This window comes from Lupinus angustifolius, chromosome LG06 (assembly GCF_001865875.1).
Source record: "Lupinus angustifolius cultivar Tanjil chromosome LG06, LupAngTanjil_v1.0, whole genome shotgun sequence".
Lineage (NCBI taxonomy): Eukaryota > Viridiplantae > Streptophyta > Magnoliopsida > Fabales > Fabaceae > Lupinus > Lupinus angustifolius.
This window is the reverse complement of record NC_032014.1, coordinates 32736383-32760214: the sequence shown is the minus strand read 5'-3', so window position 1 is coordinate 32760214 and position 23832 is coordinate 32736383. Positions and strand designations below refer to the sequence as shown.

At 31.4% G+C, this 23832-nt stretch overlaps 5 protein-coding genes across 5 annotated transcripts; 2 read left to right on the top strand and 3 right to left on the bottom strand.

Moving 5' to 3' along the window:
* LOC109351379 (dehydrin DHN3-like) lies at positions 111 to 740 on the bottom strand. Its single transcript, XM_019592871.1, has one exon. The coding sequence runs from the start codon at positions 519 to 521 to the stop codon at positions 111 to 113; it is 411 nt and encodes a 136-aa protein (XP_019448416.1). The 5' UTR covers positions 522 to 740.
* Positions 1566 to 9085, top strand: LOC109351369 (protein phosphatase PP2A regulatory subunit A-like). Its single transcript, XM_019592853.1, has 13 exons — positions 1566 to 1672; positions 1856 to 2271; positions 3169 to 3415; positions 4467 to 4579; positions 5357 to 5436; positions 5683 to 5824; positions 5916 to 5996; positions 6582 to 6686; positions 6797 to 6979; positions 7746 to 7838; positions 8309 to 8448; positions 8521 to 8587; positions 8786 to 9085. The coding sequence occupies exons 2-13, from the start codon at positions 1879 to 1881 to the stop codon at positions 8903 to 8905; spliced, it is 1764 nt and encodes a 587-aa protein (XP_019448398.1). The 5' UTR covers positions 1566 to 1672; positions 1856 to 1878; the 3' UTR covers positions 8906 to 9085.
* On the top strand, positions 14681 to 18439 carry LOC109351371 (aldehyde dehydrogenase family 2 member C4-like). Its single transcript, XM_019592856.1, has 9 exons — positions 14681 to 14810; positions 15614 to 15756; positions 16245 to 16628; positions 16758 to 16847; positions 17025 to 17198; positions 17290 to 17427; positions 17571 to 17708; positions 17815 to 17876; positions 18094 to 18439. The coding sequence occupies exons 1-9, from the start codon at positions 14720 to 14722 to the stop codon at positions 18365 to 18367; spliced, it is 1494 nt and encodes a 497-aa protein (XP_019448401.1). The 5' UTR covers positions 14681 to 14719; the 3' UTR covers positions 18368 to 18439.
* LOC109351377 (multiprotein-bridging factor 1c) lies at positions 19339 to 19940 on the bottom strand. Its single transcript, XM_019592869.1, has one exon. The coding sequence runs from the start codon at positions 19875 to 19877 to the stop codon at positions 19440 to 19442; it is 438 nt and encodes a 145-aa protein (XP_019448414.1). The 5' UTR covers positions 19878 to 19940; the 3' UTR covers positions 19339 to 19439.
* On the bottom strand, positions 20879 to 22293 carry LOC109351374 (trihelix transcription factor ASIL2-like). Its single transcript, XM_019592865.1, has one exon. The coding sequence runs from the start codon at positions 22132 to 22134 to the stop codon at positions 21091 to 21093; it is 1044 nt and encodes a 347-aa protein (XP_019448410.1). The 5' UTR covers positions 22135 to 22293; the 3' UTR covers positions 20879 to 21090.

Genomic DNA, 23832 nt, shown 5'->3' with positions numbered 1-23832 from the left:
TTTAAACCATGATTATTATTGTTGTTTTTGCTTCATTTTTATTGATGCGAGACAATGTATAGAACATTGAAACTACAATTTAAAATGTGGTGGCAGGCAAGCAAAGATCTCTAGTGGTCATGGCCTCCTCCACTGCCAGGAAGGTACTCCTTGATCTTTTCTATGTTCCCTTTCTTTTCGTGCCTATGCTCCTCCCTCTCAGCATAACCAATACCTGTACCTATGCCCCCAGTGGTGGTTGCAAACCCAGTACCCATACCTCCACTAGTTATATAACCACCACCAATTCCACCAGTGGTTCCATATTCTCCGGTTTCAACACCGGTCATTCCATAACCATCTGTACCTCCAAACCCTGCTTGGTCACCACCGGTGGTCCCATACCCAGTACCACCACTTGCCCCATACCCTCCACCGGTGTGACCAGTGGTGCCATATTTGTCAGTTTGACCCACTGGGTTGCCATACTCATCAGTGGTCTTTCCACCTTGTTCACCATATCCTCCCTCATACTGGGACATAGTGTTGTGATTATTACAACTAGAACGCACAAAATCAAGTGAAGTTTATAACTGTGTGATGTGTGATGTGTGAGTGGTGATGATAGAAGCATTGATTGATGCATGGAGTTTATAATTTTATATAGGGATAGCATGGATAAACATGTTTGACACGTGCTACGTGGTGTTAATGTTGTAGCTTCCCCATACTAGGACACGTGTTTATTATTTTCCAGAAATTTGTATGCGTATATTAGAGGATGAGCTGAAAAATGGATAAGCTTTTATTATATAGCATATTGGAATAAGGATCCTCTCTAATATAATATAAGATTTAAGATCTTTTAGGACTCTCCATGAGTAGCTACATCTCTTCAAAATAAATGTTGATTTTCGCTCACCTTCCTGTATTGTGAGTAGACTCTAGTTTACTATCCAATTTATTATGATATATTTTTAAGGTGTCTTATTCTATCTTGGATTATAATAAGAGATTGTCATACAAAAAAGAGAAAATTTTAAAAATTAAAAAATAACATTTTTATATTACTTAATAAAATTTGATTGAATCGATAAAGAGAATATTGACAACTTTGTTCTTCATGGTGTCATTCTTTACGATATAATGCAGCACTCAATTGGACTAAAACAACCTTCTCATTTTAACATTTAAAATACACCATTCATAAATATATTTTCATTCCTCTTACTTTTCTTATATTTTAATGAGAAAAGATCAATTTACTCACATCCAACTATTAATTTTATGAACGTCTAATTATTTAGATCTATTTACTAATTGAAACAGTTGGATTTATCTAGAATTAATGGTTACGATGAGAATTAAATTTAAAAAATAAGTGAATCTCTTCTTTTTAATCATATCAAAATTATCATTTTATTTATTATTATTTTTCTTTCCTACTTTCATTCCTTAACTAAATATAATATTCTAAGAAAAAATGATTCAAACGGTTATATAGTATATAGGGCAAATATTTTGGGATGATTTTGTGCCAATTAAAGTTGATTTCAATACAAAAACGTGACCTTCGAAAATGGCGAAATTCCTCCGAAAATTATAAAATCACAATTTTCTCTCACTTTAAAGTTTAAACACCACATTTTCATTTTAGATCCGCTCCAACACAAACATAACAAATCCTCTTCAGGTCTCTCTATTCCTCTCTTTTTTTCCACTTCTACTTTTATTAATTCCTCAAATCTTCCCTCAATCATGCACAATCGCTTTTATTCAGAATCAGATTCTTTATTCCAAAACTTATTTTAAAAATTAACCGAATAATCGATTTTGTTGCGTTTTCATTGTTCCCTAACTTGTTTTCTGATCGCAGTTTCGAGGATCTGGTGATTCAACATGGCTATGGTGGACACACCTCTGTATCCAATAGCGGTTCTGATCGACGAGTTGAAGAACGAGGACATTCAGCTTCGTCTCAATTCGATCCGAAGGCTTTCCACGATCGCGCGTGCGCTCGGTGAAGAAAGGACCAGGAAGGAGTTGATTCCATTTCTCGTCGAGAACAACGACGACGACGATGAGGTTCTTCTTGCAATGGCTGAGGAATTAGGTGTGTTTGTTCCTTATATTGGTGGTATTGAGCATGCCAATGTGTTGCTTCAACCATTGGAAACCCTATGCACGGTTGAGGAAACTGTTGTTAGGGATAAATCAGTTGAGTCTCTGTGTAGAATTGGTGCTCAGATGAGGGAACAAGATTTGGTTGAACACTTTATTCCTTTAGTTAAGGTAGTGCATAGTTATTTTCTGTTATTGTGTTTCATTTCCTTGTTGATGTTGTTGTAAACTTGTTTACTTGCATTATTGGAGTAGATTAATTTGGCGTTTGGAAGAAATTATAGATTGTATAAGTTTATTTGGGCTTACTAAACCTGCTTATTTTCCTAAGCTTATAAAAATAGCTAATGAAAGTAGTTTATGGCATTCTGATATGCACTTTTCAGCTTATTTCAGAAAACTTATTGAATAAGCGCTTAATTCAAATACTTAGTAAGTCTTAGTTGCATTCCGTGTCCTTCCTGATTATAAGCTTGATTACTTGCATGCTTCGACTAGAATAAGGGCTTGCTTAGGACAACTTAAATTAGTGTTACTAATAAGTTTTTTGTTGTTATCTAAATACGTTAAAAGAGAGCGTATTTTCATAGTGGTAAGCTTATTGACATAGTGATAATCTTATTTTCATTAGCCAAATATGCTCTCTTCTGAATGACCCCCATGAGCCCTTTTTTATTTTTATTTTTATAGGTTCAAGTCTAATGACTGAGGTCACTATTGGGGACCTTTAGGTTCCACTTGTTTAGACTTTTTTATATAAAAAGGCACTTCTGGTATTTATCTTTGTTTGATTAAGCCTTTGCTAAAAGCATTCAGCTGGATAAAAAATTGAAACTCAGCCTTTACAAGAAGCTGATTTTTTGTGCTTCTCACAGAAATGTTTATGCCAAAGTTTCTGGAGAATCACTTTTTTCAAACCTAACCAAACCGCCCTAAATTTTAGGAAAATATTGATTCTTGTTTTCTTCCAAAAGATATCACAGTATGATTTTCATTATAATCTATTTTGAACACAAATTAAGTTAACCAGTGCATATATTGTTGCTCATTATGATCTCCAATGTGTAGAGGCTGGCTGCTGGTGAGTGGTTTACAGCACGGGTTTCTGCATGTGGCTTGTTCCATATTGCTTACCCTATTGCATCGGAGGTGACGAAAACTGAACTGAGAACAATATATGGTCAGCTGTGTCAAGATGATATGCCGATGGTTAGGAGATCTGCTGCAACAAACCTGGGAAAGTTTGCTGCTACTGTTGAAGCTGCTCACTTGAAAACAGACATCATGTCTGTATTTGAGGAACTCACACAAGATGGTATGTGAAGTTGATATTACTAATTTCTAGCACCCTATCATGGATCCTGTTAAATAAACATAATGATAAACTAACCAGTTTATTATTTCTAATTATATTTAGTTCAGGGTATTGTTTTTGTTCTTAGATCAAGTTAGGAAGCCCAACAGATATCTGATATTCTAAGGCTGTGAATGATACTCTAACAACCTGTTTCCTCTAGGGCTTCATGAAACTAATACTGTGTTTGGTTTAGAGAAGAAAAGTCAAGGAAAGAAAAGTTGAGGAAGGAAAACGAGAGATGAAAATGGGTAGAAAATGTGATGATTTTTTAGTTGTTTGGTATGGTAAAAAATGAAAAGAAAGTGAAGAGAAAATAATATAATTAAAACATGCAATGTGAATTAAAAAATTAAATATTTCTTTTTTTTTTTTTGTTTTTAATTCATCGTCATTGGTTTGGAACATGGTTTAAGACATACTTTGGGACAATCGATTCTGGAACAAATTTTTCTACATGTTTTCCTCTCAATAATGGAGAGAAAACATAATACATGGGCCCCACCAATTTTTTTCTTTCCTTCCTTCTTTTCAATGCAACCAAACAATGGAAAAAACTCTTTTTCTTTCTCTATCATTCCTCCCACTTTCTTTCCTCCCCTTTTCATCCCAACCAAACATAGCCTAAGATAATGAGAGTACATGGCTTTTATGCTGATGACTTCATGTGTATATTAGAAATTAGATCTTATTTAAGTTCAGAAGATCAACAAGAAATAAACCAAAAGATAGAAAAATGGAAAATAAAGGAATGTAAAGATTAAACTTCTAACTATGACATTGTTAGTAGTTCGGATGATACTTTTGAAGCCTTCCTTTATTCTTGACGTAAAATTCTTTCCCTTGTTAGAGAGTAAAGGCCTTGTCAATGTATTTGACTGACAAATGTGATAAGGAATACAGTCTGAGTTTATCAGTTCATGTATAGTAGCACTATTGTACACTTATGTTTAAATTTGTGCACCTGGATGCATTATTTTAACTGTTAATTGAGTGACCTTTTTTCTTGCAGATCAAGATTCTGTTCGTCTACTTGCTGTTGAGGGCTGTGCAGCCCTTGGAAAATTGTTGGAACCTCAAGACTGTGTGGCACATATTCTTCCCGTCATAGTCAATTTCTCTCAGGTATATTGAGCACCAGCAACATTAAGTAGGGAAGATGTGCATTTTGTACCCTTTGGCTTGTTGATTTACGGACATTCTATTTACCAATAATAGAAGAAATAAATAACATTTTTCAACAATTAAAAGAGTTCTGTGGTTGAACTACATCTTTTTCAAGTATCCTGTCTGTCATTGGCAGCCTTTGACATGAACATAAGCATGGGTAAATAATATATCAACTTCACATTTCCTTTTTCAAGTATAAAGAATGCATGAATGGAAGGTTGGAAGACTTATACTTCAATTTCTTTTGTTTGGTCCTTATGTCAATGTCATTATATTTTCCCGTGGTCTCTATGTATTTTGCACATTGTTTAGGATGTCTGATTGTTGTTTGGATCATACACTTGTACAATTACAAATGTGGCATCTATATAGTTGTATTGTATGTCTTCGTACATGATGTGCTAAACTCACATATATTGTTGTGAGCAAGGATGGGATCAAACTTAGTTTCATCAGATTAAATGAGTGATGTTGGAAAAGGACCTACTTGGTCACAGATGAAATAGTTAAACCTGGGATGTGGGTCAATGGAAGGTGAATTCTTTTCTGATATGCCATTAGTTGGTTGTCAGCATGCTTTTCATGTTCATAATCCCTCCCTTTTCATTTTATAGGAGTCTATTTGCATTCTTGAAACTGAGAAACAAAAATCATTTTATTTGTTGGATTGTGTTTTTTCCAAAAATGAAATTCTACATGTTTATTTACGTAGTTGCGTTACTTCTTGATCAGGATAAGTCATGGCGTGTTCGTTACATGGTTGCAAATCAACTATATGAGCTATGTGAAGCTGTTGGTCCTGACCCTACTAGGTAACCTTTCCTACTTGATGAATGAGAGGTTGGCTGTCACAATTCTCATACAAGTCTTTTTTTCTTACTGGTGCTATCTGAAAACGTGTTGTTGAATGATATTAATCAATGACATTCTTCAGTTTGTCAGAGAACCCTTATGCTTCATGATTTAATGTATAAAGTTATAACTGCATATTAATTTCTTCATATTCTATATGCTATGGTTTCTAATTGACTGTTTATAATGATGGTGATCTTTTTTAGGTCGGAATTGGTTCCTGCATATGTTAGGCTACTGCGTGATAATGAGGCTGAAGTACGTATTGCTGCTGCTGGGAAAGTGACTAAGTTTTCCCACATATTAAATCCCGAACTTGCTATTCAGCACATTCTACCATGTGTGAAGGTATGCATACTCTTAGAAAACATAGGATTCAGATACTTGTTGAATTTAATGTCTAAAGATATGAATGACTGATGAAGTTTGCCTGTTATAGGAGTTATCAACAGATTCATCTCAACATGTTCGCTCTGCATTGGCTTCAGTTATAATGGGAATGGCACCAGTGCTAGGGAAGGTATAAATTTCCATCTAAGCACAGATGTTGTACCAGCATAAAATTAACAGATTGAAAAATGTAACGGATCAAATGTTTTTGGGTGGAAAATTGTATGGAGGGTTATTTTATGGATCAAGTGGAGCATATAAGAAGTCTTCCCAAGTGTGGTGATAAAGTTGAAATCTGTGGGATTGTAACTAGATTCTGTCATGGTTTCTTGGTGGATGTATGTTAGGAGGTGGGGCAAATGGCATCTCTAGTTATAAAATTTCTAATGATCAATAAGTTGTTAAAAAGTAGTTAATATTCACTTAACCACCAAGTGCTATGCCAATGAGTGAAAATCAAAAGTTTTTCATCTAGTGATCTGACTGATCTCACTCTATTTTTTGAGACCTACCTATTTTCTCCACTTCGCCATTTTCCAGCTACACACACGAGCACACCCTAGTTTCTGGTGTCTTGTACCCAATGTTTATGTGTGAGTGTAAACAATGTTTTCTTCTATTCCCTTAATTTTTGAAATTCCCATCTAATGTTACTCTTCAAAGGAGAGGATGCATGTGTCTTCTTTCTTATACTATAATCTTGTTGTGGTTGCAGGATGTGACAATTGAGCAACTGCTCCCTATTTTCCTTTCTCTTTTGAAAGATGAGTTTCCTGATGTTAGGCTAAACATTATCAGCAAGCTTGACCAAGTGAACCAGGTTTGTAGCTTGAAAATTGAATATTCTTTCATATTGGCAATTTACCTCCCCAACATTACCTTTCATATATTCTCTCTATTGAAACTTTGTCATGTACATGTTGAATCCAGGTTATTGGTATTGATCTGTTATCTCAGTCTCTATTACCAGCTATTGTTGAGCTTGCTGAGGATCGGCACTGGAGAGTTCGACTTGCTATCATAGAATATGTACCTTTATTAGCTAGCCAGCTGGGTGTCGGTTTTTTTGATGATAAGCTTGGAGCTCTTTGCATGCAATGGCTAAAGGACAAGGTTTGTGAAGCAACTAAACTTATGTTCAAATTAGTTCTAGTCCTCTTATTTTCAAAGCCAAAGTTATACCAATTATGAATGATTCAGAGACATGCTTTATGCTAACTACATAATGAGATTATGAGCAACTGTAATAATGTATAATCTATATGCATTTCCATTTTGTTGGATATGCCTGTAGTGATTAATATACTGCTTAAGAATTTTCATCTTGCATTTTGATTTATTTTCCTTAGCATTCTTAGTACTTGGCTTCTCTATTGCAGTTACATATGTGGTATGTGTTTGAAAGTCTGGCTCTTTGGTTAATACCCTTTTGTTAAAAAAAATAGCAAGGAAAGAAAAAATGATAAAAACCTGGAAGAAAAGTCTTAGTATTTGTCAGGGCCAAAAAACCAATTTTGATGCCAAATATTAGGCAGTTATTTTCTGTTAATATGCACTTTGGAATTTTTTATGGTGATTTAGAAGTATTGAGTTTGATGAAAGGTTTAAGTAGAACTCTTCATTTACTAACTCAGGTATAAAAAATGATTTATTTTTGTCAGAAACCATGCAATTCTGTTTTTAATTTCATTATTTAGAGTAACTGCATCATATTGGCTTTGTTGACTGTATTGGTTCTGGTTGTAGACTTAAGTAGAACCCTCCATTTACTAACTCAGTTATAAAATATATTATTTTTGTCAGAAAATATGCAATTCTGTTTTTAATTTTGTTATTTAGAGTAACTGCATCATATTGACTGTATTGTTTCTGGTTGTAGGTATACTCTATTCGTGATGCAGCTGCTAATAACGTAAAACGCTTAGCAGAAGAATTTGGACCGGAGTGGGCAATGCAGCACATTATTCCTCAGGTTTTTTTTCAGCAGATGAACTTTGTCTCTTAATATATACACCAGCAAAATGTTTTGCCTTGAACTGTAGAAAAGGAACCGAATACTGGGGATATCATAGAACACTCTCTAAACCACTGCTTTTAAAATGTTGACTTAAACTCGCAGGGCCTTTTTTCATGCATACAATGGCTTCATTAGCTTCATGGTCCACATAACGTAACAAGTATTGTGTGAAATAATGTTAGCATGCCTGGGTTTTATTTTCTTGTGTGATATATAGCTGATCCAATTTAAGAATTATGTTGGCTTTTGAACACAATATGTTAGTTAAAGAAACTATCTTTGGAGCTGTTACTGTGGAAAAATTCTATCTTCCTGAAGAAGAAACTCCTCACAATCAGCACTTGCTATTATTTTTTGAAACACACCAGGAATGCTTATATCATCTATGATCAGTGTAGTATTCACCCAAACAAGATTCTTAACAGGTTTTGGACATGATTAATGATCCACACTATCTGTATCGGATGACAATTCTACATGCAATTTCTCTTCTAGCTCCTGTTTTGGGCTCAGAGATTACTTCTTCAAAACTGCTCCCTCTGGTCATTAATGCATCAAAAGATAGGTAAAATTGCTTAATATTCACTAAAATGCTCTCTGTTATTGTATGAACCATAGCTAATAACATATCTTGCAGGGTACCCAATATCAAATTCAATGTAGCTAAAGTGTTGCAGTCTCTCATTCCAATTGTCGATGCGTCCGTAAGTAGCTCCCATTTCTGGTTTCATCTTTACTACACTTTCACAGTTGCTCAGATTATAATATGTGGACATGCCTCTAGAGAAACTGTAAAACTTGTAACTTAAAAATTGTACAGATAAGCTATAAGCTATATATATATATTAATTTGTTCAACTTATATTAATTTCCCCTAACTAAATGTCATTTGAATAATGAAGGCTGTTGAGAACACCATTCGTCCCTGTCTGGTTGAGCTCGGTGAGGATGCAGATGTTGATGTTAGGTTTTATGCCTCTCAAGCACTGCAATCTTGTGACCAACTCAAGATTTCTAGCTAGATCAATGTGCATGTCTTTAGTTATTTTTTTCCTTATAGTTTTTCCAATTTTTTATGTAATTGGCTTCTACCCAACTTGCCAGTTCATTTGTATTACATATCTTTGTTGAGATCCTGTTTTTTTCTTTTCTATCTGGTATCCTTACCACCAGGTTTTTTTAGTGATGAAATTTGTCCAGAAGTTGGATTGTGTTTTGTCGTTTTATTATAAACATTAGATTGTCAACATTTTGTATAAATCTTATGATTTGCGAACACTAAAGGTTTGTTTGCCAGTCGGTTTTTTGGAGGGAAGAGAAATGGAAGATTTTGGAGCTATGAAATACACTTATGAGATAGTTCTGAAATTTTATCTTTTCTTTCCATTCCAAAACTCAACTTGTAAACAGACTCTAAAAAGTAAAAATACCTTCATATCTCCTATTAGTATATTATCTCTAAATTCCCTTTTTAGCTTTAGCTGAACTTGAGTGAATTATATCCCAACTAACCATAGCATTTTCTTCTAGTATATTCTCCTACTTGTTAGACGAGAGCCTGACATAGTGCTACCCTTTTACAATGGAGTGAAGATACTATTCAGGATGGTACAAGGAACTTTCATTCCACTGCATAAGGCCATTTCCTGCTTCACTCAAATTGGACCTACACAATTTTATGTTGCCAATAAGAACCTTGTTGTGATTGCAAATATTGATCAAACTGTTAATGCAAAGTCAAAAAAATCTTGAAAGTGCTCTGTGACATTTTAAACCATGTTCCGAAGATGAAAAATATAAAAAAGCTTAAAGACGAGTTCTTTGATTGAGGAACCTCTTTGTCCCACTTAAATTGCAATACATAAATACATGCAGGGCCGAGCTAGCAAGTATATTTGGGCATTGTAAAAGTAGACATTACAAACCCTAAATATATGAGTGTAATATCACTATAAACATTTATAAATAGTTAATATTTCATATCTCATCTTTCATTCATTTGCACTACTTATATTAGAAGTTGATAATGATTAAATTTGAATTATAAATAATACAGTAGCAATATGTAGAAATCATATACTATTAGTGTATACATCCTTTTCTTTACCTTTATATCAAATGTATATGTGTATATTTATAGATATGGATATTTATAAAAATTACTGGAATATTAAAAGCTAATTCTACAAAATAATATATTTTTACTTTATTATTATTAAAAATGCTATTATTATAGAATTTTTGTATATGCAAAGTTGATGAGTCATTAATTCACATTAATAATTAACCTATTCATATAAATTTATGCTAATATAAATCTGTGTACGCATGGTCATCGCATCCTAAATTTTACAATGTTATGTTATCACATCATTTATTTTTAAATATCTCTTACTCTTAAATAAAATAAAAGTAACAGAAATTGAACCGTAATATAATTTCACTCATAATATAAAACTTTCTATTTTTCATTGGTATCTTACACAGTTACACTACATTGAGTTACATTAATTTACATTAGAAATTAGACAAAACAACAGTGTCGGTGGCTCTAGTTTAGAGGACAACCGAAGAACTTGTCACTTCAAAGTCACACCATGAAAGATCAATGAATGAAAAAGTACATATTCAGATTTCAGAATGTCGGTGGACCCCACTGTGTCGGTGGCGAGAGATAAAGATCGATCAATGAAAGAGATAGTTTCTTACTTTAAAATCTTTTACATTCATAATCAAAAATAAAAAATATATACCAATGTGTTTAAGGAACTCAATGACATTAGAACTACTGAATAAAATGAGCGTAATTAATTATAAAATTAAATACCACTTCTTGACAATCTACTATATTGTCAACATAACTATTTTTGTGTTATCAACTCATGTGTGATTTTTAAGATAATTATTATTGTAAAATGTAGAGGAAGTTATACATATATATTCTCGAATTTTGTGAAACTATATAAATTACTCATTATTTTTGTACTAATATAAATCACATCTAATTACTAACTATCTTGTACAAGTGAACAAGTATAACTTCAAAAAAAAAATGAGTGATAATATAATTAAGTTAAACTTCAAGTCGACTTAGGAAGAGGCGAACTCAGTTTCAATGTTTCCTATAAGATATGGAGTCGCCATTATAGTTTTTACAGTTAAAACATATAAAACTCTATTTTATGCTCAATTAGATAATATGATCTTTTGAACCTCATTTATGAGCTTAAGAGTCAATTACATATTAAAAAATGTATCAACATCTTGTCCATTCATAATAAGATGAAACTCATATTAATTGCATTATTAAATTTTATAACCTTTTTTTGTTAAAATACTTTATTCATCAAAAGGAAAAATATTTTATATATTTCTTATTGTGTTTGTGAAGATGAGATTTTTTTTGTTCCTACATATCTCCATGAGCAAAAGGAAATCAAGACTACATATCTCTATTTAGAAAAAATGTTTGTCACTTGATATATGTTATGAGTTGAGAAAATGAACGAAATAATTGCCACATTTCCTCCATTGTTGTTTGTTATTCCCCTTTAGAATTTAACTTAATAATACCGATGACCCTTTTGTTTAAAAAATTAAACTCACTTCATTCAGGAGTATTGAGTGTAAATTAAGAACACTTTGTGTATACAAAAAAAATGAGAGATAATTTATATGATTTTATTAAAACTCAATGATCGTTAAAGTTTAACTATTTTAGTAAATTTGATAATGAACATTTATAATCACAAAACGTCACAATTAAATCCATAAAAAAAACATACATTTTTTATAGAATGATGTTTCATATAAATTCAAAAAATATATTAAATTGGTTATTAGAAAAAGAGTCGTCACTAATAAGTAAGGTTGGAACATTTTCCTAATCAGCAAATTTATACCTTACTAATTAACCACACATTATAGTTAACATTATTATTATTTTAATATTTATTAAAAACTTATATTTAACATTGTATTTGTGGTTTGATATTTTTGGTGTGTGTAACCTTCATAAATATTTATTTTATTGTGTGAGAAAACATTACATTATAATAATTATTAATTAGAAGGGCAACACAAACAACGAGAAATTATACCATATAGTTAATTATAAGAAGTTTTGGCTTTAATGTTGTATTATAGTTATCACTATGTACAATTTTTATATGATATAAATTCTTATAAAAATTACTTTTTAGAAAGAATAATGTAGTAATTTTTTATTTGATTATGCTATGACACTTCTTCAAAAGTATGATTTTTTATGTGAAAAAATTAAATTAAATATGAATCTATGATAATCTTTTTAGGATAATCAAGATATAAAAAGTAAAATAATTAGTTTTTTAGTATTTCAAAGAACATAATATATTTTATATTTAAAAAATAACCTAAAATAATCTTATACAATTTATTTTAAAGCTTCAATCTAACATTAAATTGAAATGAAATGAAATCAATTACCTCAATATTTTGTACATATATTTTGTCTTTATATAATACTAAGGAAAAAGTTGAGATATAGAAATTATATATATTTAATTACTTAAATATCTTTTATATATATGTTTTACATTTATATAGTAGTATAGATAGTTTGCTCCTTGAAGAAAATGGAAATTGACATAACATAAGCATTCAAATTCTATTGTAACACTTGACCTCAGATATGATTTAAGATGATTCTATACCAAATTATGAATCTCACTTGGCTTGGTTGAACCACCAAAGAAGATGCACCATTAACATTTAATTGTTATAACTTAAAGGTAAGAGTGTAAGACACCTTTTTCCGGGACCCAATTGTGTGTATACATAATGACTCATTACTTCAATAACTAATTATTTATTAGCTTCCAAAATCACAAACTCCTTTCACCACATGTAGGGTTGCCCTCATGTGTGCATTGAGAGTTTAGATCATATCTTAGGACTAGAGATGTTGATATGTTACACAAATAAAATTTTAAGAACTCGGATTTTTAAATTAAATAATTGCAAAAATTATAAATCTCACAATTTCATCCGATCTCAATTCATGCTCATAATGTATATAATGGGGTTTCAATTTTGTACTAAATGTTGGACTATAAAATGTCAACTAAAGAATAAGTTTCATGTAGTAGATATGAGTATATTGTATTGAATGGGTAAACATACTAGATAATATAATATTAGAAATGACTGCATTAGGAGAAAGTCATAGTAACTCATCTTATAGAAAAGATAATAGAATTGTGACTTAGGTAGTTTCGACATGTACGAATGAGACTAGTAGCAACTCTCATAAGGAGACTAGATTAAATAGAAATTAGTTCAATTCTTAAAGGAAAAGAGAATCACAAAAACTATAGGAGAAACAATAAAGAATGACTTATAGATCAATATTTTGTCAATAAACATGATTTTTGATAGAACATTAAGATGTCATTCGATTCATGTATTTGACCTTATCTAATAGAATAATGGTTTGATTGTTATTGTATTATACTTATTATTTATATTATTTATATATATATATATGAAAAATATTGAATATTCACAAATTATTTCTTTATTAAGTGAGAGAGACCCAAAACAAGTAAAATATTATATGGTTACACTATAAAATTTTGAATAACAATGAATCTATAATATATATAAAGTAGAAAATTGAAATAATTGCCGCCTTCACTTTATTTTTTATTTCTAAAGTAAAATCATATAATCATTCATAATTATAATTAATATATCTCACTTCAAGTTGGATATTATAATAAATACAAAAATTGTAACATGAAGTACATTCAATAAAAAACATTATAATTCTCTAAAATAAAAAATACAAATTTAATATTTAATATCATAAAATAAGAATGTGGGTTGACAGACACGAAGTGTCTATCGACACGCTAGTATATATAAAGCCAAAACTTGAAATACCTACCACCATGATTCTATTTTCCTATTTTGCCCTTAATATTTTTTATTTCTAAAATAAAACTATATAATCCTATATAACTATAATTAATATGTATTACTTTAAGTTAGATATTATATTAAATACAAAAATAAAAACATGAATACATCCAATAAAAAACATTATAGTTTTCTAAAATATAAAATACAAATTTAATAATTAATATCATAAAATAAGAATGCGGGTCAGCAAACATCAAGTGTATGTCGACGCAGTAATAATATATAATGCGAAATTTTTACAATAAATTAATCTAGTGTCAGCATAAAATATTGAATAAAAAGTAATAATATAAAAGGGAAATTTAACGAGTAAAGGAATAAATAAAGATGGCAAGTTTGTATTAAAAAAGTATACTTGATAAATTGTTTCTTTGTGTATCATAAATTATTGTTTTGGCTGAATATGATATATTGATTTGGAGGTGACAAAGACTAAATATAAAAAGGAAGTTTGGTGCTACTCTTCATATCCATTTAATGCTTTTCTTCCGATTTTATTTCCATTAGTAAGTTTAATAATATATTATCATTTTTACTTATTCAAATTTGTTTAATACTTTATTAATTTTAGTGTTATGATAAAACTAACAATAGAAAAAGAGTAATGCATACAATTTAATATTTATACAATAAGTTATTTTACATAATAAATCTATCATCCATCAATTATTTATACTATTTTTTATTTAAAAATTAAGAATTTATTAAAACAAGAATAAAAGATTAATTATATAAAAAAAACTCTTATATTATGAATGTTGATTTCAATCGAGTCTGCTATCAATATATAACAGAGTCTGCTATGAATATATTGAAAGCCATCATTTGTAGTTTCCTTGTGACTTTGTCTCTTCTTTATTAGCATACACACAATGGAGAATTCTGATTCCTCTTCCTTCAACATACCCTCTATCAAGTTCACCAAGCTCTTCATCAATGGAGAATTTGTAGATTCTCTTTCAGGTACTAATAAAACATCTTCACCTTTCTTTTTATTGCTTTTCATTTCATGTTAATTAGGTTTTTTAATTTAAAATATAAAGTTAGACTCACCTTGTGATCCTCGTAGATGACCTGCATTATCATCCATATATCACTATTTATCTTTTATTGCATGTCTCATTTCTTTATTGCTTGGATTTAAGGTTTTAAATAATATTTTTAAATAACGTTTTTGGAAATTTTGAAATGATTGAATCATAAGCAAGGATATTGACTTGAATTGAGAATTTTGACTGCTACTATAAACAAAAATATAAGATGGATAGTGTACTAATTTTGAATTCCACCACATGCTCTCACCAATTACCAAAAACAATATTGGAAGAACTTTATGTCTTGTTTGTTATGATCGGATGGAAAATATATTTAAATTAAAATTTTAATAATTAAATATTTTTTTAGATTAATTATAATAAGTAATAATAAAGTGATAGAGAGAAAATGTGTTATATGATTAAAGTATGCAGGAAATAGATTGACTCAAATAGTTGTTAATTGTTATTATTACGGAACATGAAAAATAATTCTGTTACTACATTACAAATAATTTGATTTTTTTACTTGGAAAAGATTAAAAGTAATTGGAGTATTTGTAACTTTGTAAATATATATATCATCATTTCGTTATATCTATCTAAATATTGTGTAAAAAACATTACTAGAGGTGAAAAAATAAATTGATAATGTAGAGAGGTAACATAGAGTCATTGTTTTAAACTGTGCTATGTAACATAGAGTCATTGTTTTAAATTGGAAAAAAACAGGGGAGGAGTTTGAGACAATTGATCCAAGAACAGAAGAAGTAATTGCAAAAATCTCAGAGGGAAGAAAGGAAGACATTGATGTTGCTGTCAAGGCTGCACGTCATGCTTTTGATAATGGCCCATGGCCCCGTATGCCTGGCGTTGTATGTTATCTTTATTATTCCTATCATATTAAAACCCATTTTATTTTTTTATATATGTATATCTAATTTCACTAGTATGTGGTTTAATTGGTGAATTACCGGTTGAACTATCGATTGCATTACTATACCATATCAGTACCTTAACTGGTTTGACCCTTAAGTATAGGCAAGGAACTAATCCCTTACGGAATATGTGATTTTCCCTTCCAAAATATGTCACTCTCATGAATCAAATATTTGACATTTTAGTCTATCTCGAGATCTAATAAGGCTTTATATTACCAATCTTATTTTTTTTAAAAATGTAAGTTTTCAATATACATTAAATTAAATGTGTTCATAAAATATATTATTAGTCACCTTAAAAAAATTATGCTAAGTAGTGTTCTAAGGATGTTATTTGAAAAAAGTACAAAAGAAGGAATTTAACATTGATTTTTTTTGTTAAGTAGTATTTGTAACAATTTTCATCATGATTTGCAAATCAGCAAAGAGCAAAAATTATGATGAAATGGGCAGATATGATTGAAGAAAACATAGAAGAGATATCAGCATTAGAAGCCATTGATGCTGGAAAGTTGTATAGTTGGGTTAAAGCTGTTGATATTCCCTTACTAGCCAATACTATTCGCTACTATGCTGGTGCTGCTGATAAAATTCATGGACAAGTATTAAAAGCATCTATGGAGTTCCATGCATATACATTGATGGAACCAATTGGTGTAGTTGGGCACATTATTCCCTGGAATTTCCCTAGCACCATGTTCGGCGCGAAAGTCGCTCCTTCCCTGGCCGCTGGTTGCACCATGGTCCTCAAGCCTGCTGAACAAACACCTCTTACTGCTTTGTTTTATGCTCATCTAGCAAAGCAGGTATGTTTTGAATACCAGGTTTATGTTTGTTTTCTCATCAAACATATTAGGCTTTTACATGTTAATTACTACTTGAGAGTAAACTGATTAGATTGGTTTTTTCTTCTTGTTTTTTCGTTTAATTTGAAGGCCGGAATTCCTGATGGAGTGCTCAATGTAGTACCTGGATTTGGCTCAACTGCAGGAGCTGCATTAAGCTCACACATGGACGTAGATAAGGTAATTTACATCCCAAACATATCATCAATTTAGATATTGTTATCATAGTTAATAAGTCATGAGTTAACTTAATCTATCATAATTAATTATGTTGTTAGACTAGTACATTCGATCTTAGTATCATGATATCCAGTATTAAGTAATGTTTCTAAAATCGACTTGATGGCGCGTGTATAGATTAGCTTTACCGGTTCGACAGATGTAGGCCGTGAAGTGATGGTCGCCGCAGCTAGGAGTAATTTAAAACCAGTGTCACTTGAATTAGGAGGCAAGTCACCCATTTTAATTTTTGATGATGCTGATGTAGATAAAGCTGCCGAGCTTGCTCTCTTTGGCTTCCTATTCAACAAGGTGAATTTTTTTGAAATGTGTTTCTATATTATAAAGGAACTTGATTGTGCAAGTTCTAACAAAAAATGTTCTTCTCCTTGTCTATTTCTAGGGAGAAATTTGTGTTGCTGGTACTCGTGTGTTCGTTCAGGAAGGAATCTATGATGAATTTGAGAAGAAATTGGTGGAGAAGGCAAAAGCTTGGGTTGTTGGAGATCCTTTTGATCCTAAATCTCAACAAGGGCCTCAAGTATGGATATTGTAACACAATTATTTCTCACTAAAACTTAACATTTGTTTTCTAATAATCCACCAACTATTATATTCCAAACATTGAACTTATTTGCAGTTATTAGGATCCTTCTTTGTTGGCTCACAGTTTTTTATTCTTAGGCTAACAAGAAGCAATTTGAAAAAATTCTTTCCTATATTGAGCATGGGAAAAGAGAAGGAGCTACCCTTTTGACAGGGGGTAAAAGAGTGGGAGATAAGGGCTACTATATTGAACCTACAATTTTCTCTAATGTTAAGGTGAATTTTTATTCGACAAAGTTATTAAATAGTATGTCTTTAGAATAATTTGATAACTAACCATCTTATTGTTTTCTTTTCCTTTTATTCTTAAAACATGTTTTAGGAGGACATGCTCATAGTACAGGATGAAATATTTGGTCCAGTGCTAGCACTGAAGAAGTTTAAGTAAGTTGTAGCTTTGGTTTAATTATACTAGTCACCCTCTTCTTTAAAAAGTTACACCAATCTCTTTTAAAAAAACATGTTATATTTTATTCACCTTCCTTAAAGGGTGATGTTGAAATTATGTTGAAATTTATTCATTATTTTGATGTAGTTTTAGTTCCAAATGATATGTTTATGATGACAAATACTAAATTTAAGGATGATAAATATATAACAGGAGCATTGAGGAAGGAATCATTAGTGCTAACAATTCCAAATATGGCTTAGCATCTGGAATAGTGACCAAGAACATAGATATAGCAAACACTGTATCAAGGTCTATTCGTGCTGGCACTGTGTGGATCAATTGTTATTTTGCCTTTGGGGATGACATTCCTTATGGAGGGTATAAAATGAGTGGATTTGGAAGAGATTATGGATTGGATGCCCTACACAAGTACCTACAAGTTAAATCTGTTGCAACCCCCATTTATAATTCTCCATGGCTTTAAATTTACATATTTAATCTGTTAAGTGCACTGAATAATACTTGAGTTTTTACTTATATACTCAAACATAATAAAAGAGAGCATGTTACATGTATGTCTTTCTAAATATATGTAATTGGCCAAATAGTTCTTTTTTGTTTGAAGATTTAAATTCACCCTAAGCCCTTGGCATAAGGGTCTATTGGAAAAGGAATGGAAAGAGATAACTTGGGATATACTCATCCTAAAATATATTTTCATGTTCATTGTTCTTCAAAACTGTCTTCCAAAAGAAATCTTTAACTAAATACATTAGGATAGATCTTTATTCACAGTTGTACCAGGAACAGTTGTACCAGGATCTACATATACGTTACCTACTCACCCGGTATGACCTGATGATAGTCAGATCGCTTGAATAGGCTAGATCTCATTAGATGTAAGGTTAGTTTCGAGTTCAAAAATTAAACCTAATCAATATTTAGGGTTTGATAAAGACCAAGCTTGACCCGACTCAACACTCAGTTATCGTATTTGTATTTATATCTATTCGATTGTGTATAAAGTAATAATACATTTTTTGTCAAAGATTTATACATAGTCACGATCCACCATTCATTTGAATTATTTTATCTAAATGATAATTAAAAATAAATGGCGAATGATATAGTACTCTTACCGTGTTCATGCATAGATTTTTACCAATTACGTATTCTTAATAATAATTAGTAAGATTGAAATTTTTTTATCTAAAATAAGTATATATTATATTTAATCGAATCTAAGATTAGATTTAAATTTAAAAACAGACTCAATAATATTTAGAGTCAGATTATCTAAAATAGACAATGACATTAAATCTTATCCGTTAAGCCAATATCTCACGCAAAAAGGCGGGGTGACCCATTTACCCATTTTATCATCTTTACTTACCATCCATAAATATTACATTATTTATAATTATTCTTAAAGTAAACTAAAATTGGTAGCATATGAAAACAGAAACCATAGATCAAAATCACAAACATTATCTACACTCTTATTTCATTACAGTGTCAACACCAATCACACACACACACAAAAAAGCACAATATTTTCATTTTCCAATTTTCCCTCTAAGTTTAACACCAAGCACTTTCTCCATCTTAGCCAACACTACCTGGTTCGGAACAGCTTTTCCATTCTCATATTCCTGCACAACCTGATTCCGTTCATTAATCAATTTCGCTAACTCACTCTGACTCATTTTCTTCTCCAAACGCGCCTTCTGTATCGCGTGCCTCACCTCCACCGCCACCTTTTCCAACGCCGCAGGTTCAGCCGCTTCATCGAGCTTCCGAGCATAAATAACCGGACCGGCGGTTTTTTTATTCGAACCGGCATCGAATTTCTTAATTGTTTGAACCTCTGCACCGGTTCGGAGGGCTTGGTTCACAGCCTTGGCGTTGCGAAGGTCATGAGCCTTGGGCTTGGATTTGTGGAGAATCACTGGGTTCCAGTCTTGAGCAATGGTTCCGGTTGATCGAGTTGGCATTGAATTGAATTTCGAGGAAATGGATTTGAAATTGTATAAATGTGAATGGTGTGAAGAGAAGGTATGGTTAATGGTTTATATAGGGGATGGTTATCTAGAATGTTCTACGTGTTTCTGGTTGATGAATTGAATGTTGTTATTGTCCAGAAAGTTCCACTTACGTGGATCACAAGTTTTTCTAATTTCACAAATAAAAAATAAGTGAAAAAACAACATAAACAAAGAAGAGTGCATTTTTTGTCATTTAAGTAATTTGATTTCTCAAAAAAGTAAAAATCTAACCATTTTGCTCCATTTACTTTTATTTTGGAAAACAAAAAGGCTTTCTTCTTAGTAGCTTAATTATTTGTGTTTGTATAATAGTGTAAAACATATTCAAATCAGAAAATGAATAGTTCATTATTTATAAGGTGAGAGTATACCTCAGTCTTTCTAAACAAAAATGTATTTTGTATGATTACACTACACGTTTGTTTAATTTTTTGACTATAATGTATTTTGTATGGTGGATCCTTTAATGGAGGAAGCTGTAAATAGAGATGTTCTGATGAAGATGTTTGATTTGGCATTTCAATGTGCACCACTAAGGGCATATTACCTCAACACTCAAGAGTCCAAAGTGACAATAATTAGTAAAAGTTAATGATCAAATTGTGAAGTCGCTGCTTTTGTTTCTTTTCTTTTTTCTCCTATATAAACATGGTTGTTTTACCAGCATTGTGAACTGAAGTTTATTTTCTTCTAGATCTCCTTTTATATGACTCTATTTATTCAATGATGAACAGCAGAAAATCATTCTAAAATTAGAAAGTAGATTAGGCAATACTAAGTCTTCTTCCCAATGAGAAGAGATGAATCAACTACTTGGTTTAAATTATGTTTATCATATAGAATGAGTGTATAATTCAAATATCATTTCACTGTGTGACATGAGGATTCATGTAATATGAAAAATATTGACAAAAACGAAGCCAGGATTGTTATATGATGTGCATGAACAATTCAAAAAGCTAAAAGAGTAAGCCCCCCTTTCCTTATAGGAAAAATAATTAGAGAACCATGTTAAAGTGATTATCCATCGAAAAAAAGTTACATTGATCATCAATACTAAACAAGAAGAAAACGGAAACGGAAGCAACTGTCCCCCATTAATATGCAGGTACAACAAAATGCAATTATGTAGGGATCCAACCAACCAATCAACCTTGTTAGATCATTCGCTAAGATTCTCGGCCGAAGTTTCTCTCTCAACCTCATGCACATCCCGTATTTTAGCTATCTCAGTCTGAGCCCTTTCCAAAATCTGCTTGTTCTGCAGCTCCAACTCCCTATTAAAATCCAACCTCATCTTCTCCAACTCCATCATCTGCTTCCTCTTACTATTCTCAATCTTCTCATATATCTTCCCAAACTTCTGAATGGAATCAGACAGCACCCTATACGAAGTCTCATCATCATCATCATCATCTCTGCCGCAAATCCGCGTCTTTGAATCATCATTATCCTCGTCAGTCTCACTCTCACTGGGACTATCCCTCATCTCATCAAACCCGTTAGACTTATTCAAATACACCCTTGTATTCATAAACACATATTCACCCGAATCAACACCACAAGCTAGACCATACTCTTGCCTTGACGAAGAAGCCATCAACATATCCATTTTCTTGAAATAAGCCCATTTACTAATACTCAAACACATTTCATTAATTCTACCCTTTTCCTTCTTATACCTACTTTTCAGCTTATCTAACATGTTCCTACATTGAAAAACATTTCTTTCCACCTTCAATTCCTCCGAAACCTTCTCCGCCACATCGTTCCAATCTTCCATCCTCAAACTGTTCCTCCCAAGTTGAAGGAACTTGTCCCCCCAAACCTCCAACAGTACAAAAGTAGCATGTTCTGTCCAATCATCCGCAGAACTTCGATTATACGACATTTTCAATCGCGGCGCAAGCTCGTAATTTGAAACAGAGGAACCAACTCGTACCTTCCTCTTCTTGCTAGGGTTCCTTCCGAACCCGTTATCATTTTCAAAATTACCACCATACCCATTTTGCCCTTCTTCGAATTCATCTTCTTCAGCGTCGTAATTGTCAAATTCATCGTGCCCTTCATCGTCATCGGATTCTTCTACGTAGCGAGTGGGAATTGGGCGATGGTGATGATAAAGGTTCTGACGATGGGAAGGGTTTTGACGGTTCAAAGAAAACGAGTTTGGAGGATACCTTGCATCATCTTCCATATCATCCATAATTGGGAAAAGTGATGAAATAGCGAAGAACAAAACCCTAATTGATTCTGCGGAGTTAGGGTTTTCGTGTGAATTGAAATTGGGAAATTTTCAGAGGCTAATGTTTTTCTTCTTCTCCCATTTTCTTTCTCTGCTTCTGAGAAGAAAGATAAGTGCTATGGGCTGAGAGCCCATTATAAATGGGCCTAGGAAGTGGTGAAAATATTAATGGGCTGTAAACGAAAGTTTGGAAAAACTTTGTACACCCTATTAATTTCCATTCCTAAAATGTTATTTTTCTTTTTTCACATAGACATATATTTTTATGGAACACAATTTTTGTCTCACACTGTGTGTCACTTCATGTATCATGAGTTATGATTAATCATATGTGCTCTATGTTTTTAAGGAATGTGAGGAGAGCGTGGTTGATGTCCATGTTTAAATTTGAGAGCTCATGCTTTATATCATATTTATATGGACTGTTCACTAAAATCCTAAATTCTAACTCGAGTAAAGGTGTAAAATTGTCTTTTTTTGCCATACCTTAGGCTTTGTTTGGTAAAGATGATTTAAGAAAAAAAAATAGAAGGAAGAGAGAACGAGAAGAGAGTTGGGTACTTTCTCTCATTTGGTGGAGGAAGTGAATCCATGAGGGAGGAAAGAGTGTGTGGGTCCATACAAAAATTCTTATTCTCCCTTGTGGGAAGAAAGTGAACATTCAATGTGTCATATTTTATGATAACAAGATTACTCTTTTTTTTTATTGTGACATGTTTATTTTCTTTCTTTTTTGTTTAGACGTGTTTATTCACTTTCTTTTTTATCTTGACATGTTTGCAATTTTTCTTTCATAGTCATCTAACTAATATCATACTCATTATGTATTTCTAAGCGTATCTCCCTATACAAAGTTGTGAGTCGTCTATTGATTTAAAAATATTTCTGTTTGTATGTTATCATCATGTTAAGGTTCATGTTTAAATATTATTCAATTTATTTAATTAAATATTTTAATTGTAGTTAAATATTATTTTAGACACTTTAATTAAATCTATGTATTTAATCATCCATATAAAATTATATATTTAGTAGTAATTTTATATTTCTTAAATATTTATTTTTAATTTAGAATGAAAAGTATTATTAATTTCAATAAAGGTATAATTGTTTATTCTATAGGTGGAGAGATAAAATCATACTCTCTCTATCTTCTTTTTATTTTTTCTTCTACCGAAGAACTCAAAATTTCACTTTTTTCTCACCTCTTTCTTTCTCCTCATCCTCTTTATCACATTTTTTTCTTCTTAACAACCAAACAAAGGTCAAATGATCTCATCAAAACTTTGATTAAGACCTTTTGATTAATATATAGATATTTTACTCATAGTTCCGGTTTCCTATCTATAAATTTTATTTCATCTCTTAGTTAATATATTTAAATATTAGACGAGTTTAATAATATTTTTCTCATGCTCTGAATTTAGTTATGTTATCTAGATGCTTATGGTAATTGTTGGATATCAATTGTAGTTTTATGTTTGGGATAAAATTGATAATTTGATAATTATTATTAATTGAGGAAAATAGTTGACATAAAACATTCTCATATCTTATAGAAAGCTTAAGGCAATAAGTTTATGAGTTCATCCACTTATATGTTCTTTAATTCATCCATTTTTATCCAATGCGAGACTTATTCATTCACAATTAGAATAC